This window comes from Mixophyes fleayi, chromosome 2 (genome assembly GCF_038048845.1).
Source record: "Mixophyes fleayi isolate aMixFle1 chromosome 2, aMixFle1.hap1, whole genome shotgun sequence".
Lineage (NCBI taxonomy): Eukaryota > Metazoa > Chordata > Amphibia > Anura > Limnodynastidae > Mixophyes > Mixophyes fleayi.
Genome location: NC_134403.1, coordinates 222159783 through 222179255, shown reverse-complemented (window position 1 = coordinate 222179255; position 19473 = coordinate 222159783). Strand labels below are relative to the sequence as shown.

The window sequence follows — 19473 nt, the reverse complement described above, 5'->3', positions numbered from 1 at the left end:
ATCCAAAACACAAAACACGAGACACCAAAAGTGGCTGGTGCACATCCCTAGTTTAAGGTGCGTGCCTGTAGGTCTAAATGGGAATACTGTCCCCATGGCCCAGGTGGAGGCACTGCGGTTGAGGAAAGGTCAGATTAACCTGACTGTTAGACTATAAAATGTATTACCCTTCTAGGTATGCTGAAGTGTCCAGTGGCGAAGGGGCTACATATCCCCTAAAACGTATTTTACATTGTTAAACACAAAAATTGTAACTGTGGTATTGAATAGACCTGTATCTGAATGAAAATTGTACACACTCATTTGCAGAACTGCAGAAGCTCCTCATTGTTTGGCAATATGATTTAAAAATATTTCCTGATATCCCGAGGTAGAAATAGAACACAGTACTTTCCGCTGTTATCAGAGACATTAAGATGTTTAAACTGTCCATTTAGCAGAATTTTTTTTACAGTAAAATCTGGAGCGAGCTTTCCAATGTAAGGGATAACCGGCAGACTTTTAGTTAGTATACTGCTATATTATATAATGCTCAAATGCTATATGCAAATCAAATTATCACAGTATACTTGTAGAGAACTTAGAAATTATGGTGAATGCCAAAAGTGCTTCTCCCCTGTGAAAGTGTAATTGAAAGAACTTACAGATAGTCAGACTGAATTTCTTGAGATTTATTGTGTTCAAGGACGTTTATGCATCTACCATTGGCCTTTTAATAACACAACACTGGGCAGTATGCCTTGTTTATATCAACCAGCCCCCGGTGCTGAAATGGTGCTAAGTAAGGGAGTTTATGAAGCAGGCATGGTATATATTGCTTTTGCTAATTGCATTGCAGGGAATTGCTGAATCATCTCTTTCTCTCGCTTACTCGGTTTGATTAAACAGCTCACTGTAATGTTTATATTCAAAGACTGAAATTGTACCTTATATAGAAACACAGCAGTGTGAAGCAAGGTGATAATGATGAGCCTGGTGACGTATTTCTGAGAAGACTTGTTCACTAGAAAATAATTCTAAAATAAGGAGCATAGTTAATTATTTTTTCATACCACATAGATAATTGCTAATGGTTTTTATAATCTCACAGATTTAGCATGAAGAGTATATGGCATAAATATAGCCAAACAGTCCATGTAACTGGTATAGAGAATATTGATTTATTCAGGTAGCATTTGGAGATATTACTTCTTCTACCATTTGCTGACCTGTTACATGAGCCCCCATGGCTTGGTGTTCATAATATTCACATCAGGTACATCAAAACAATTATAAGATCCTGTTTTCTGTATGCGATTCTCAGCACCTCTTTTTATTCTGTATGTATGAACAACTGTAACCTGGATGTAATTGTTTGTATCTTTTCTTAGTCATGTTTTTATATGAAAGCGTATTTAAAATACAACTGAATTATGAATAGTACATGACATGTTAGGGATTGTAGTGTATTGTATTATACATAGTATAGAATATAATAATAATAACATAACATAACATAACATAACAGATTTAGCATGAAGAGTATAGGGCATAAATATAGCCAAACAGTCCATGTAACTGGTATAGAGGTACAATCCCCAACATGACAGGTTGGGGATTGTAGTGCATTGTATTATACATAGTATAGAATATTATAATAATAATAATAATAATAATAATAATAATAATAATGATATGCCCCAGTGTTCAGCATTTTATATGGCAACCAGTTGACCAGCATTTCATATAGCCCGCAACTGTCCAGTATATTATTCAGACCAAGGGGCTAATATTTTTTTTATTCTAGGAAGGCCTTGGATATTCTGTAGTAATGGTAGATCAAGCATATGCTCTTCTTTGGGGCTCTTTTATATTTAAGATAATTTGGGGTTGAAAAAATATGTTTAACAATTGAGGCTGTATCATTTTATTATTATATGCTGGTTTTTACTTGAGGCATTGTCACTGGGAGGAATATAGACAATATAAACTGTTTAAAGTAAAGGCCAGCCTAGAGCGCATTTACTTGACAAGCCATCTGACTAGCCACATACACTGTTTTGTACAGTCACATCCTGATTCAAAACTAAGTGTGAAGAGCACATTTGTAAACTTTGCCCTGGGGGGTTGTTTACATCGACTTTAGACTATCACCTATTTTCAAGGGAGTAACTGCTATTGACAAAATAATCATTATACTACTATTGTGTATCTCAAAGTTTTATTTGTGTCCAAATATCTAGGCAATAGATTTATTTCCGAAATGAAATATTGCAGAATTAGTGTTCACTCACATCTAGCTTGTTAGCAATAATAAATATTATTGGCCATTACATACCATGTAGTTTATAGACTTGAGATTTAAATAGTTTGGGACCTCAACATAGCAGCTACAAAAAGTCATCACTCTGAGGCTCATTTCAAAATATCCCCATGCAGACGACTGAGTTGGAAGCCTGGACATTGCCTAGAAGAAATTAACAATGGTTATATAGAAGCATGTAATAGAGATACACAACAGAGTCATGTTAGAGCTCACATACCAGATTGTCTTCTGCAATCGTTTGTTTGGTGGAAGGCAACTCACTGTAAACGCTACAGAACACCAGAGAACTCAGGATGAGATCCATTATCTGTAAAGCCATAAATGGCATAACCAGATATCCCCGATTCTAAAACATGGGATAAGAAAATGAAACATAAGGAAAATAAGCATGCACTGATTCTACAGAGATAGTTAACAAAAGTAACTTGACTGGTGGATGATCACATGCTCAACAGTGCACTCTGCTCTCCCTTACAAGCACACTCTAAAACGTATTAATCCCATAGGGCTCACATCTCAATGTTTGTATACATGATGCCAAGATATAATTTACTGTATTTAGAGTGGAAAATCCCCAAACCTCCTGACTTTTAATGAATATAGACATGTCAGAGCTAATTATGCACCTAGACATTGAAAGGTATATTCTGTATTTTCTGAAATTAACTGTCAGATTTCTATACTTTAAGATCTGGCCCCGTGATATACCTTATTCAATCAAATGAAACACATTTTTAATAAAATATGATCCTTAGATAACAGATAACACATGACATTTTGTAATTACATAAACTGCTATGTGTAACCTGCTTGGTAATTATGCATATCAATTCACATATGCGTCATACTAATGGGTAAAGTAAACTATTTGCTAAATATTAAATATCATAACCACTTCTTTCCATTTTGATTTACATTTTGCTCTCCATATGATAACCCCACTGGAGTTTTGCATGAGGGATCCTACTGATCAAGTGTCAGAACAGTGCTTGTACTTGTTGCTGGGAGAAGCAATAGGTAGGAAACCGAGTTGGGACAAAAGAGGGAAAATAGGTATGGTTGTCTATTACTACCCCCCCTGTATTCGGTGTCTGATGCCACCATCTGCACATAGCTGAGAATAATGTGTTGTGTCAATATGGGCTATCTACAAACTTTCAAGATTGTAGTTCACTTACTGCTACAATGCCACATAACAATAGGATGCTGATCAGGAATAGGACCACAAGTAGGAGGTAGCCTGAACCTATGTATACTGAAAACAAGAGGGGGGGGGGGAAATCAGAAACACATGGTGCAGTATATCTCAAGGTATTACACATCATTTTTGGGAATGCTACATTTTTTAAACATATATTTGTATTCATTGCTCCAGGAAAGCAGTCTACATTTCATTAAAGGTGTACTCTTGGCTAGCTGGAAAGTGCTGTTTGTTTGCCATTCCAATAGGAAGATGCAAGCTGTGGTTTCCTATTGGCCCTGGCTGAGATATAAATAGTGGAGCTGTTTGATAAAAGCTGCATGGAGCAGCTTCCGGGGCGACGAGTACAGGGCTTTTTCACCCCACCCAAGAATGCAGCTTTAAGCAGATTTTAATACATCTATTACACATAGTTAGCTAGATATTCAAATGTGTAAAAGAAAAATAAGAAGGGGTAGCAAAATCTGGTCAGTCCACCTGGCTTATTGAATGCCTTGCTTTTTCAGCCTACTAGGTTATAATGCACCTTGCATGTTTGAATATTGGCTATCAATGTCACACCCCCAAAATCCAGTTAAATTTATTATCTACACACCTTGTTAAATTAGTATCGATGTCAGAGAATGAAAGTTAACTGATATTCCAGATGGTTGAAATGCGCTTGAAGTATGCCAGCACTTAATCATTGAATCATTACCATATTTTGTAGCAATCCCACCATCCATATTGAAAGTGACAAGTAGTGCAGTCATTGGGATGGTAATTAGGATTTATTTTATCCATACTGGTAGGTGCCAAGTATGTCAGAATTTGGAGGGGCAGCTCCATATTCATAATTGTACTGAAATATTTCTTTACTTTTTCTAGACTTATACACTATAATTCATCTTCAGCATCATTCTCTGTATCAGGCAGATAGCAAAATCAGTTTCTAATTAAATGTTTTTAAATTTTTAATGACCGATTTGACCTTAAGGGACATATTTATGAAAGGGCTCATTTTCACTTGACCTAATTCATCAAAGGGGTAACCGTCAGCAATAGCATGGGGTGCCTACTTAACAAGTGCTGCTGTGACACCTGTCCTGTAATCACCATCTGCTATCACCATCTTACAATGCTGATAGCAGAAATAAAATCTTAAAAAGAATGCTTTATTTATTGCATAAATTATTTTCTTAAATCATAAATGTTTAATTTTTGCTACATTTTGAATTTTTTTTTTACCTATTTTCTGATAAACCAGGTCACATATGCACAAATGGGGAAACTGGTTACCTTTAGGTAAATTAATTACTACGTAACACTTACCACTCTGAGACAATTTTTAATAACATTGTGCCAATTTTTACTTATCACTAGAAGGGACTCTTAATAATGAACAGCCCCCTAATTAAAACCTCAGCTATTCCCTCCACACATTAATGGAAACTTAAGATGACTGCCCATCTAAAAAACATGGTACTGCCAAACTAACTAATAGAAAAAATAAGCTGTGTCCTCCCAAAGACACCAATGATATTTTCTCCTTGTTTTTGATAGTTCATTTTTTATCAGGAGCTGCCCTCTGCTACCTTATTATTTATCAGGAGCTGCCCTCTGCTACCTTATTATTTATCAGGAGCTGCCCTCTGCTGCCTTGACTTATTTGGTAAAGGTGCAATACACCTACATACATACATACAGTATGAATCCCACATACAAGCCAAGTTATCAAAATAAAACAATAAATGTTACCAAAGATATATCGGTAACAAAAGCAGAAAACTGAAACACAAGTGCTCTTTTGTCACGCCACTTGCTTATTTTTATGCAAATGCACCTTTTGTTATTGGGTAATGTATGGATTTACAGGCCAAGATGTGACATTTATGGGTAGTATTCAGTTTGCAAGATGATATCATTTAAGTGAGATAAAAGTTTGGAGAAAATACATTTATTCTGTGTTCTATTTTCTTGAAGGGCACAAGCATTTTTGCAAAAGGACTTGACATTTTCCACATCCCGTGAAGTGACATATTTCAGCCTATGCTAAACTTTCACTAGGATGCATTATGTATCTTTCTTTGCACTTTTAGAGGAAAGTATATTTTGTATTTTGGCTAAAGTAATAAAAACATTTAAACACCCAAATGGACACATAATAAATGCAGTCTCAATGTACGCTTACTGTCATGATTAATTTAAGAAATAAATCAACCTAAACCAAACAATATTTTAGAAGAAACTTGTAAAAGTTTCAATTAGTGACTGTAGTGGTCCTAAAGAGGTAGTCGGCTGGATTTTGAACGGCTTTTTCTACTATGCACTTATTTAGTTAGATCCACAAACTGACAGAAAGAGTTGAACTCCTCCTTCTAGAGGGACAGTAGCAAAGAGCTCCAAAGTTAGTTGGTCCCTTAATATGAGCTTGGTGGACAAATGGCACTTTTGTGCATATTGAAAGGCAGTTTGTTTATGAGCCTTATTGTCTGTCAAACCAGATAAAGAAGCCTTACAGATTAACCAGTCAGATTAAGGCTTCTTAAACTTACACACGATTTAAAATGTAAGAAAACTATTGAAACTCTATCACTTAAGCTCCAAGTAGCAATGAAATTATGACCACTAAGGCAGTAGGCTTAATGGATGTGATCCTTAAGCAATACAGACATGGTTTGCCTTCCTGCTGCCACTCACAAAATGACAGCTAGTTTTCCCCACATTTGGAATGGTGTAGACACAGGAAGAAGGAAGGAGATCAACTGAATCAAAATCAAACTTTGTAATCAGCCTTACAATCTCATTTTTGATACACAGAATATGGACTTCAATATAAAATGAATGTTCTTCTGACTGCTGGAGCCCCTCTCCAGGGAGTTAGGGTCTTGCCAGAACTAAGAGTGCTGGGATCGGATGAATTTAACTTCAGGAGGGGGTAGATTCCTGTTGAAGGCAGCCCCCAAACCTACTTGTTAGTTTAGTGGTTAGATATTTTGCAAATTGATCATTTTTATGTTTATGTTTGTGCTATGTGCAATGTACTGAGTCTAGGAAGAAGGTTGTTGTCCGCAGTTGACTTTGGGGATTCCTATATCATATGTCCACAAGATTTTACCCATTGGTGATTATCAGAATGTTTGCAAAGCTTTTGACTATGAAACCCGTGGCCGACATTCATCTACAATATGTGTGAAATGTATTGATTTGGTTCTGCAGGGATGTGGGTGATTCAAATATCCTGCAATCCACCCCTCCTGCAGTCCAGAGCGACATGTTGCTTTAGCTGGAATGTGGTAGGCAACACAGGTGATTCTTACCATATCTATCTATCTATCTATCTATCTATCTATCTATCTATCTATCTATCTATCCATATATATATATATATATATATATATATATATATATATATATATACACATATATTTGATCTATTCTATTCCTGGAAGACTATTTGTGATTCTTTAAAAATTATCCTTGTGTGAAAACACAATTATTTCTAGGTAATATTGGCAGAAGAAGAACTAGGCTAAGTTGCAGGTATTAGTCTTGTGCTCACCAATCTCATTATATTTACTGATTTCAAGGCAGCAGTAGTTCTTCTTCATTTCAACTGAATATTCGATAAAGAGAAATATGCTGATTATCTGTAAAAAAACAAACAAAAAAAAAACAAAGAGTTTTAGTAATACCAGTTGTATAGGGGCTACAGTCTGTTTTTCCTTATTGAGAGTACATATGTTACTACAAATACAGTTGATATTGCAGATCAAAAGTGGCTTGTGGTGGAGACTAGATTATATCAAACCACCCCTTAAGATATAGAATGTGAGCTATATATATCACATGCTTCTAAAGGTGTAATTCAAAAGTGTGTGTGCAGATTTAACACTTCAATAGGAGGAGCTGACAAGACTGCATCAATAAAAAATAAGCAGATAATCAGTGGACATTCTCAGAAATTAAATTTAAGTTTTTAACATTCGCCTTCAACCACTTAAGGGTATATTTATTAATATGAGGTGATAAGACTGATTTTTTTTATCACTGCTTTTCTCAGCATTAAAAAATCACCTATTGCCATAATTTATCAAGAAATGATCGCCAAGACATCTGCCCGGCATAAATAAGCTTATCTTATCTTATCTTATCTTATTGGTGGTGCATCAAACCTATGATAAATATGTTTCTTAGTCACTCATTTGACTTAGGATGCCTCCTGGCCTTTTATTTTTTGCCATAGACATATAACTTTCAAACGGGGATTCAGCCTCAAGTCAGTCAAAAATATCTGCCAGCAAAAGCTATAAGAAAAGCAGAACACACAACCTGTATTTTTATACTGGTCTATCAAAGACCCCAATAACTGGAGACTATTTCACACGATTACGCTCACGATTCACCACTAACTGGAAATGTTTTCACCTTCCGTTTCAGTGGTAAGGTCGCAGTTTCCATTCTCAGTTAAACTTGGACTCCCCTGGGAAATAAATACGTAATCTCTGAGACAAGATGATGATTGCATGGTTGCACCTGCTGTAACTAATGTAACCACAGGAACCAGCTGCTGCAGTGGATCCAGCTATGTCTGCAGTCATTACGTGGCCAATCATGTCTAACTTTATCACATGTCCAGTAATGTCTGTATTTACAGCATTCAGGGTTACTAAGTCTTATTTTAATACATATGCAGTTTCCTTTGCTGCTCAGAATTTCTGTTGCATTGCAGTGTGTTTTGAATCATGGGGGTAAATTTGTCAAGCTGCGGGTTTGAAAAAGTGGAGCTGTTGCCTATAGCAACCAAGCAGATTCTAGTTATCATTTATTTAGTACATTCTACAAAATGACAGCTAGAATCTGGTTGCTATAGGCAACAGCTCCACTTTTTCAAACCCGCAGCTTGATAAATTTACCTCATAGTTTTGGAAAATATTTTAAATGAGAGAAGAAACCAATACTTTGTACGTCTATTATACAACTAGGGCAACTTTTTTTTTAAAGTTTTTGTTTTCCATTATCTCCACAATAACATTTTAAAAGCATACCTGTCACCTACACACAATAGCACATGACGAAGCACATGCTTAAGTTTACACTGTACAAGCAGGTGTTTCTTCCATGAAGCATGAAGTTAGACATCTCTAGGGTACGTGTAAATACTCATGAGAATTGATAAGAATGTTAACATGTGTAATCCTAAGAAACATTCTGTGGCATCATCAAACTACTAGCTTTCAGAACATTGGCTGTGAAAGATTGCAAGATTAGAGTCCCAGGACCATCTGCCCATAATTAAAACCCTTTTAAATAAATTCCTAACGCATATATGACACAGAGGGGGAATGTGTTGACTGTATTTTGCAATTAGGAATTTGCAAACGCTGTATTATTAATGATAGGATTAAAGATAGGGGGGAGATGTCTATGTGTTGGAAAGAAGGAGTAATTTGGGAAGTGATGATGCACTCCATAGAAACATAGAAGCATAGAATTTGACAGCAGATTAGCCCATCTAGTCTGCCCAATTTTTAACCTATAGTAACCTCCAACCCTATTTGAGCCTTTATTTTTTTGTAAGGATAACCTTATGTCTATCCCAAGCATGTTTAAATTTCTCTACTGTATTAGCCTCTATCACCTATGATGGGAGGCTATTCCATTTATCAACTACCCTTTCTGTATAGTAGTTTTTCCTCAAATGTCCACTTGACCTACTTCACTCCAGTTTCAGTGCATGTCCTCGTGTTCTAATACTTCTTTTCCTTTGAAGAATGTTTCCCTCCTGTACCCTGTTAAAACCCTTGATATATTAAAAAATTTCTATCATGTCCCCCCTTTCCCTTCTTTGCTCCAAACTATACATATTAAGATCTTTTAGTCTTTCCAGGTAAGTTTTGTGAATTAGACCATGCATCATTTAGTTGCCCTTCTTTGTACAGGCTCTAATGTATTTATATCTTTCTACAGATTTTGCCAGAATACACAGAAGAAGAGCACAGTATTCTAGATGAGGCTGTACCAATGACCTATTACAGTGGCATTATTAATTTTTTCTTTCCTCTCCCTATGCAACCAAGCATCTGACTAGCCTTTCTCATTGTTTTGTTATATTACTCACCTGCCTTAAAATCCCCTGAAATAGTGACTCCTAGATCCTTTTTCTCCTCAGTGGTTTCCATTATAGTGTCGTTAATACTATATTTAGCCTTTGAGCTTTTGAGACCCAACTGCATGATTTTGCATGTTTTGGCATTAAATCGTAGTTGCCACTCTCTTGACCACTTCTATAGTCTATCTAGATCATCTATTATTTGTTTTACTTCTCCTGGTTTGTCTACCCTGTTGCATATCTTTGTGTCATCTACAAAAAGGCATACTTTCCCTTCAATGTCATTTGCAATGTCACCAATAAAGATATTAAAAAGCACTGGTCCAAGTACAGATCCTTGGGGTACTCCACTGATAACTTTCCCTCCTGTGAATGCACTCCATTTACTATAACTTTCTTTTTCCTATCCTGCATCCAAGATCTTAACCATTTAACCATCTTAGAATCCAATCATATGCTTTTGAATTTGTTTCAGTCTGCAATGTGGGACAGTTTCAAAAGCCTTACTAAAATCGAGATAAGCTGCATCTACGCTCCCCCTTGATCTATTACTTTAGTCACCCAGTCAAAAAAGTCAATAAGATTTGTTTGACATGATCTCCCCCCAGTAAATCAATACTGTATGGGATCCTGCAAATTACTGGATTTGAGATATTCTACAACTCTGAACTGAGATATTTCATCAATGGACATTATTCAAATCCATCAAAAATGTATATTTGTGTATCACTCTTTCCTCTGTTCACTTTCAAAAACCTTAATGGAGGAGTGTGACGAAACGAATTTGATAACACCGTAACCAGCCTGTTTCTCGTTTGTGGATTATAGCATGTACTTTTTATAGCCCTTGCTTTTGTTCCCCAGCTCAACAGAATACCACTGCAGTGTCTAATTACATGTGGATAAGCGGACATTGTAGCTCATTGTAAATATGTATATTGTATATTGTATATTGATGATGTGGCAGTGAGGTTGTTATTCATTATCCTTAAATTGAAGCCAGGTGGGTTATGGTTAAAGATCAGGTGGTGTCCAGGATACAGGATTCATTGTCTCCCTCCTTCCTCTACAAGAAGCATGGAACAGCAGGGGACCCTGTGACATCACAAAGTAGTGTAAGGGGTTAATTTTTGGAGGGTCTGACTGCTACCCTATCTTGGAGTTGGGGGAAGCCAATTAATATCCATTGTTCTCCATAGGACTAGTCCAGACACTGTGCCTGCGTACCAGTGCGGGACTTCTGACGAAGCACAGCTCATCTCCACTCCCCCTGATCCAGGAGTTACCAATGTTTAAAGAGAGGGAGACCCAGGGATTTGCAGAGGGAGGGGAAAGCACTGTGTAAATTTGACCCTAGATATAAGGAGCCACTCCAGGGGGGAAGGCGGTGTTCATTCTGGGATTTCATTTACGGAAGTTGCAAGGTTTGGTTGTGAGTTGTTGTTCTCTACCAGAGTCTACATATGTAGCTGAGAGAGATCCATGGGCCTTTAAGACAGGATATCCAGGTGACTGTAGCTAGTGGGGTAAGGGACAGATGATGTAGTAAACGTGCCTGGCATTTATTTACAGTGTGTACATAATAATCTAGTGATTGTTTTTAATACAATAAATTTATTGCTTTACTTTATAACTTCATTTTGTCTGAGTGACTGAGAACCCTAGAAAGTACTGGGTAGACTTCCCTGGCATAGTAAGGCATCCGTGGGTGGCCAGCCAGCGTGAAGTGGTAGCATTGGGCCAGAAAAACCCGATATCTTCACAAGGAGAAGGAACATTCATATAGAAATCTTTGATCAGTGCATTGACAAGGTGGATGGGGGAGCAGGGGAAGTGGATCATGTTCTACTTTATCCCATGACTGTTCCACCATCTACTTGGGTAACATTACTGTGGTTCTTGTACTATTTTATCTCCATAAAGATCATGATCTCCTGTGTAAGCTCTCGTTTTCTACCATTCACTTGTTAAAAACAGAATAGAAGAAAGGAGGATATAAAAAAACTCATACATTATTCCTACTCATGCTGCTCTTAAACTTTCTGCCACAGAGTAGAATTTGTTTGATCCTTGCGTTTTTCACAACTAGTTGTATATTGGAGCAATTGGCTCAGTTATTCTGACATCCCTTTTTACAATGGGTTTTTTACTAGACTACCCGACCTGCCAACAAAACCAATTTTAACTATAAGAGAATATTCTGTTTTTGCTTTCTTCATTTATTTCCCATTTGCAATAATCCTAACTAACTAATTAGTGTTAATATTATTGTAAAAAAATCACTTTTGTTAAAGAAATGTGTAAAACAACTCCAGCTATCGGCTGCAAGATCTCCCAAACATACCTTCACAATACCTTTGCACTAGACATCTTGGGCCTGAGCCATTAAGGAAAGTAAGACAAAAAATGAGTAAATGTTCTCCAGGACAAACCATGTTACAATGCAAGGGGTGCAAATGAGTTTATTATTTTGCACATAAGTTAAATACTGGCTGTTTTTTCATCTAGCACACAAATACTTGATAGCTTAATTTTTACACTGAAATTTAGTGTAGATCTAGGACATGCCCTATCCCAATTATAAATCTGTCCCCACATTTTATATCTACCTCCCCCTCCAATGCAACATTGTTTTGCCCAGGAGCAAAGTTACTCCTTTTTTATCCTTTGCTATCCTTAATGACTCAGGCCCTTTCAGTTCCTGCCCTCCCTTCTTGTAAGATGCTAATAACAGAGCGGATCTTCATCACAGGAAAACAGAGCTAATTCACGCATTGGAGGGCTGGCAAGGGAGGTAAATTTACAGAAGACGGTTGGTTGTCAGTGTACTGTTCAGTGCTACAAAAAATCAACTCTACACTGACGGTCATGAAATCAATATAACCTTGGCACATGGTACAGGAAGTACCAATACTTTATGACTAGCTTCCTCTGTATTTTTTACTGCAATAGTCTATTATTCTTGCTGGTACTATACTACAGTACTGTGGGGTACTTACTTCTGCTTTTCTCCTGGGTCAACACTTTACACTCCTCCACTCCTCACCTCTAATCTGGAAAATTAAGAATAGGACCATCAACTGGAGATTTAAAGGGGAGTTTAAAATCTGCAGCTGTTACCTGTAAACACAGACTCCTTCCCAATTCCTGTATATGCTGAGTTTGGCACAGTTATAACAGCATTATGCTCTGTGTGATATATTTTTAACATGTTTGGTCTAGTAAACATGTCTTTGTCATGAGCATAGTCTATATCTTTTAGTGAACTCAGCAGTACTCCTATAAACTATTCTAGAGATGTTCCTAAACTTATTCTTATAACGTATATGTGTATAGCTAAACTGGTGTTATCTATTTATTTTTGCTGCACTTTTCTTTGTTTCACTCAACTGGTCTACATAATAGACTGGCTTCTTGCAGCTGTGAGATTTTTTTAGGTGCTTTTTGATATGATGATGATGTTTTTTCTGCAATAAAATTTCCATAATGTTCCTAGAAAGATGATTGATAACTAGGTCTTTGTTATACTTTGTATGAATAAAATACTCAGTAACAGACTATCACCTCCTAGTGTACAATTCGCTGTTCCAGTGGTAACCTCACTCTGCAGACTATCACCTCCAGTGCTCAGCTCGTTGTTCCAGTGATATCCTCAGCACACAGACTATCACCTCCTAGTGTACAGCTTGCTGATCCAGTGGTAACCTCATTCCACAGACTATCAACTCCTGTGCTCAGCCCGCTGCTCCAGTGATATCCTCATTCCGCAGATAAACACCTTCTAGTGTACAATTGTCACTCACCGGACTGTGAGTGCCATTTCCCGTGTATTCAGGAACCGTGGCCGTCCGCCATCCTGAGGGTCTGCGCATGTGCAGCCCTTATCAAGCCTTCAGTACCTGTTGCTTTTAATTGATTGGATGATCAGGCAACCCTCCCTGTTTAAACCACCTGTGATCTTTACCTGGTTGCCTGATCTTGGAGTCTCATTCCCCATGAGCCTCTGAAGGTGTTCCTGTGTTCCTCGTGTATTCAGCTCCTGCTGATTCCTGTTGACTGCTATTGTGGTTTCCAGACCACTTCAACTCTCCTGTGTTCCTCGTGTCTGCACTCAGCTGATTCCTATCCGCTGCCTCCGTTACTACTACAGAGTTCCTGTTCACTTCAACTCTCCTGTGTTCATCGTACCTGCATTCAGCTGATTCCTATCCGCTGCCTCCGTCACTACTACAGAGTTCCTGCTCACTTCAACTCTCCTGTGTTCATCGTACCTGCACTCAGCTGATTCCTATCCGCTGCCTCCATTACTACTACAGAGTTCCTGTTCACTTCAACTCTCCTGTGTTCATCGTGCCTGCACTCAGCTGATTCCTATCCGCTGCCTCCGTTACTACTGCAGAGTTCCTGATCGTCTCATCTCTCCAGGGGTTATCGTGTCAGCTCTCCGCTGCCTCCACCTCTACTACTGGATACCAGACAACCTAAACTCTCCCGTGTTCTTCATGTTTCCAGTTCTACTTACTACTGCTTCCTGAGTATTGCTTCGTTGATTCTGGATTACCTGCCGTGCGCTGCACCAACTTGATTACCGCTTCCACTCTCCAGTGGTATCTCCTCCTGCTGGCCTTCAGCCGTTCGGGTATCCCTGCACGACTCTCTGACAGCCTGCTCTCCTGAACCGCGGTATGCATACCTTCCATTGACTTTGCTTATGTATTGCATATCCATCTGGACTGAGTTGAGTTCTCCTCAGGAGCCTCCTATCCATTGAAGCTATTGTTACCATTGACTTTGTTCACTATTGCCGGGATAGCTATTGTGACTTTGTATATTTCAAGCAGTGCTTGTCAGTTATCGTTGTATTGTGGATATCATCGTGGGATCAAGTTCTGTGTGCCCCGTGTATACTCTGCTTTACATTCATCTCCTCGTGCCCCTCCTCACATATATATAGCAGTGGTACAACTTGCTAACGCAGACCACTGACTCCTGTTCCCTGTGACACCAGCTTCAAGTATCCTCTCACATAAGCAGTGGTACAACTTGCTATACGCAGACCACTGACTTCCCCATTACCTTCTTTCACCTGGATTCCATTCCTTCACTATAGACAGCGGTACAACTTGCTATACGCAGACCGCTAACTCTCACTACCTCCTCGCTACTCCTGGATATTCCTCCTCACTATAGCAGTGGTACAACTTGCTATACGCAGACCACTGACTCTCCTCACGTTCCCTTGTCCATCTGGTTCCTCGTGTACATTCATCTACTCATTACCAGTTGCTGCTAGTCATAGACTTTCCTCGAGCATTCTCTCACCATCTGCTGTTTCTCCTGTTCCGTTGTCACCCTGCTACCAGAGAACCATAGTACCAACTATATCACTCTGGTAAGTCCATCATCTGGTGATATCCTGGGCAAAGACTCCTAGTGCCCGTGACAACAATTCACTGTTCCAGTAGTATCCCCTTTCCGCAGACTATCAGCTCCTGTGCTCAGCTCGCTGTTCCAGAGACATCCTCAGCACATAGATTATCTCCTGTGTTTGGCTCGATATTCCTGTGACACCCTCCGGCCATTGGTTACCTTTTCTCAGCGTTCTACACCACTGTTCCAGTAGTACCACTACTCCTCTCATTCTCCTAAATGGGCTTCGTCTAGCACTCTCCCAGAGGGCCACGACCTACAGGGCAGAGGCTGCAAAGTCCATACCTCTTTGTGGGGGTCCCTGGCGAAGAACATCTGCTTTGTTAGACTCTGTGCCTTTGGGTTGAATAGAGTCAAACTAGACAGACCCAGGGGTCCTAATATCAGCCTTCATTGTAACAGTATCAAGCCAACAACTAAAGATAACATAGTGATTATATTTACAAAATAAACCCTTTGTTTTGGACATCTCACAAAATATAGTGAAAGTCGATGTGTTTTGACTAGAGAACACGGTATATTTCCAGTCTTGACCACAAATAATCCACCAGTAAAAGTGTATTGATGTACGGGTAGGAATTGTAATGTCACAAAACTGCTAAACTGCAAAACATATAACATTATAGTTATACTATTGGATTATACTGGATTGTACTTCAAAATGAACCCTAGAGACTTATTAGGTTGTTCAAATGATGGTATACATCAAATAATTTTTACAGACAGACCTTATTTTTAATAGGCCACGCATTTCTAATATTATACATATTTTACATTAATGCTCATTTTATTTGTTTTTTCTTGTTTTATTTTTTTGTGACAGTGATACATGGCTGTTCATCTTTTTGATGTTTCAACAACCTGCAAGATGTTTATTTATTTAATATGTTATCAGAGCTGGTACATAACTATACGAGTGTTGATGCAGAACAATAGCAAAATGATATGAAATAGGAAATTGTGTAGAATGGCAGCTGGCTATCTAAACATTGTTGCAATGACTAGTTTGTCTTTATTTCTTCATCCAATTCTCCCCTTTCCAACCATACTGCACCAATGATAACCACACAAATCTTTCAGTCGCTAATGGCTGCTTTAAAATTGGTCGCTGATAATGCTTCTGTCTTACAGTAGCCACAACGACTAATTTGAGCAAAGCCGTCTTTACTTTCTATTTAATGTCATTGTACATAGTAGATATAATAATAATAATAATAATAATAATTAAAAAAAATCTGTATTTGGCCATGTATTGATTTAAATTATGTTTTTTATGTGGTTTTAGTCCAGATGTTTGCCATATCTGAGAATCTTTTACAATATATTGGCATCTGAAAGTTAGCTTGTCACTTGATTTCTAATTATGCCTTACCTATGTACACTCATAGGAACAATACTGATGTTTTTATTTCAATTTATTAGCACTTTTGATACACAAAGAGCAGGCTTTTTTTTGAAAATACAGAATTTAAGAAGACAGAATTTGCTTAATGTAATGCACTGCCAGTCTCAAAATGGTATAATCTCATCTAACGATTATGGGTCCCAGCTAATTTAAAAATTAACATTTATTATTTATAATTAAAATGAAATCTTAAAAACAGAAAAATAACACAAGTGAAATAGTGAGTTTAAAAACTATTGAGCATACTTGTAATCTCTCTATTATATATAAGTCTCCTAAATAAGCCAAACTTGAATGAAGGCTTTACCTTTTACTAAAGCAATAGCTGCTATCTGGATTCATCTAAGTGCCATCTCTATTGTGTTACAACAATGAATAAATATTGTACCAAGGTTATTCAAAATATTTATAAAGGTAGATACATTTTTTTGCAATATGCTACATTCATACCAGAGAGCCAGATGAATTGCTTTAAAATGGGTATAATTACTTGTGATTTATACCTCTATTATATAGAATTGTCCTCTACTGGCTTGGTTTTGAGGTCTATAATTTATGACTTACTATCTACCTAACATTGCTTCACTAGAACTTGGGGCAAATCAGACCTAATCAATTCAGTTTAGCAAGATCGATTCACAGGTTATCTTGCTGTGATATTTAATATTAGATTAAATAATCTTTTAATTTGATGGTTTTAGTGAGGTGTATAATCTTTCATTTCTAAATTTTGGATTAAGTCTACTCAGCGAATGCCAAGGTACATTTCGCTGGAGTAGCTTATTCAAGGCATCTAGTACAATATTATTTCATTGTTGTAGCACAATAGAGGCAGCACTTAACAGAATCCAGACTTCAGTTATTGCCTTAGTAAAAGGTAAAACCTTCATTCAATTTTGGCTTGATTAGGAGACAAACATAAATGTAATAGAGAGATTACAAGTATGCTCAGCAGTTTTGAAACTCACTATTTCACTTTTTTTTATATCGCTGTTTTTAAGATTTCATTTTAATTATAAATAATAAAGATTCATTTTTAAATAAGATGGGACCCATAAATATTAGATGAGATGACATGATTTTACGACTTATAGGACCTCATTTAGAGTCGGACGCAAAGTCCGTTTTAAGCGCATCCAACAAAAAACACTATCATGAATGTGCAGAAACACCAAATCCGCCTGCATCTTGGACACTTGCGCCTAAAACAGACTTTACGTTCTACTCTAAATGAGGTCCATAGTGTGCAACAAAATTTGTCTCCTTATCGTCTGTATTTATTTAAATCTGGTAGTAGCAGATAGATAGATATATAAAGATATTTTATAACCATATTATTTATCATATCCATAAATGTTCAAAAGGAATGAACAGACCAGCACCAGCAAAATCATAAAACGAAGCAGATTCAATTCTTTAGAACAACTCGGACTGCACACTATTACCGTTACTACTGTAATAGCTGAGCATTATTACCGTTACTACAGTCATAGTTTCACATTATTATCGTTACTACTGTGAGCTGCGAGCAAAAATCTGCGTTAAAATGACCATAGCAATGATAAAAATGCGCACCCCATGTTGTTCTAAAATATAACGCAGTGAATTTAATCTGCCCCAAAAAGTCCAAAATAAAAGATAATATATAACAAAACATTTCTGGCCAACGATCGTTCCAGTTCCAGTTACTTTCATCAGGGGCGATATCACAAACATGCTAATCATCATCATCATCATCAGCTATTTATGTAGTGCTACTAATTCCGCAGCGCTGTACAGAGAACTCACTCACATCAGTCACTGCCCCATTGGAGGTTACAGTCTAAATTTCCTACCATACACACAGACAAACTAGGGTCATTTTATTGGCAGCCAATTAACCTACTAGTATGTTTACCACAGATAATTCTATGCTACTACTTCAAATTATACTGCCGAAATCTGCTGTTTGTCTGCACAGCTAAGCATTTTACCTATTGTTTAGAAGAATTTGAAAGGTATTGTGATTTCTACCTTCTTGTACTGTCATTATTATTTTGCTTTAATACAGAGATATCCTATATGTTAAAAGCACAACTACCTATCAACCCCACCCATTACCTACTGACACATTCATGGTTGATCTGTGTTGTAGGAGACACATGCTTTTCTATCTTATGATAAATAAGGTGCATGGTATAATAATAAGTTTACCTTCTGTCCTGTTTTCAACTACATAGTCAAGTACTGATGCATCCTGATTGGTTTTCAGATCACAATTTAAATGAATTTGAAAACCAGTTACAAATAATGGCATCTAAGCTTACACTGCAAATGGACCAGTCTCACTGCTCTGAACACTGGTGTAACAGTAAGTAATGTGGGAACCTTTTAGAACTGTACAAGGCAATACAAATAAATCAGAGTAGATAGAAAGTAATAGATAGTAATAAATATGTTGATTTCCTGCATATAAAGTGAATAGGACCAATACACAGATATAACTCACCCCATGGTATATGGCCAAGATGTGAGCTACAGCTCGACCCTTAAAGTTGCTGAGCTTCAGGGCTCCTTTGGATGTTTCTGGTGTCATGTTTGTTGCTTGCGTTTCTTTCTGCTAGGTCTATGTCAATGAGGCAGAAAACTGTTTGATGTTCAAACTCTGCCCAGCTTCCTTCCTGTGCTCATTCTCCTTTACATAAATGAATAGGTCAAAACCAACAAGATTGTATCTGCCCGTGACAAAGATATAAAAAGAAAGGGGATGTTAAATACATCACTATACAGCTTTAAACTTTTTTTTTTTCAATTTCCAAAACAATATACTTAAAATCTACTGGGTATAATTGCACCTCTTATATTTTGATTGTCTTGAGATGAATGATAGCAAACTGTGCACAAATGTGTGTATCCTTTTGCACTCTTGCAATTGGTTGTGCGCAAAGCTACTGAAGACATACTGGGCCTGAGTCATTAAGAAGAGCAAAGCAAAACAAAGGAGTAAATTTGATCCTGGACAAACCATGTTACATTGCAAGGGGTGCAAATTAGTTTATTAT

At 37.4% G+C, this 19473-nt stretch overlaps 1 protein-coding gene across 1 annotated transcript in view; it reads right to left on the bottom strand.

The window, feature by feature from the left end:
• Positions 1–19128, bottom strand: part of LAPTM5 (lysosomal protein transmembrane 5) — a 29672-nt gene extending 10544 nt beyond the window's left edge. Inside the window, exons 1-6 of the mRNA XM_075198109.1 lie at positions 18921–19128; positions 7048–7135; positions 3484–3560; positions 2523–2651; positions 2318–2446; positions 927–1016 (exon numbers count right to left, since the gene is read on the bottom strand). Coding sequence (XP_075054210.1) covers positions 927–1016; positions 2318–2446; positions 2523–2651; positions 3484–3560; positions 7048–7135; positions 18921–19007 — 600 coding nt within the window. The 5' untranslated portion in view covers positions 19008–19128. The remainder of the gene's footprint in view (positions 1–926; positions 1017–2317; positions 2447–2522; positions 2652–3483; positions 3561–7047; positions 7136–18920) is intronic.
• Positions 19129–19473: the final 345 nt, after the last annotated feature.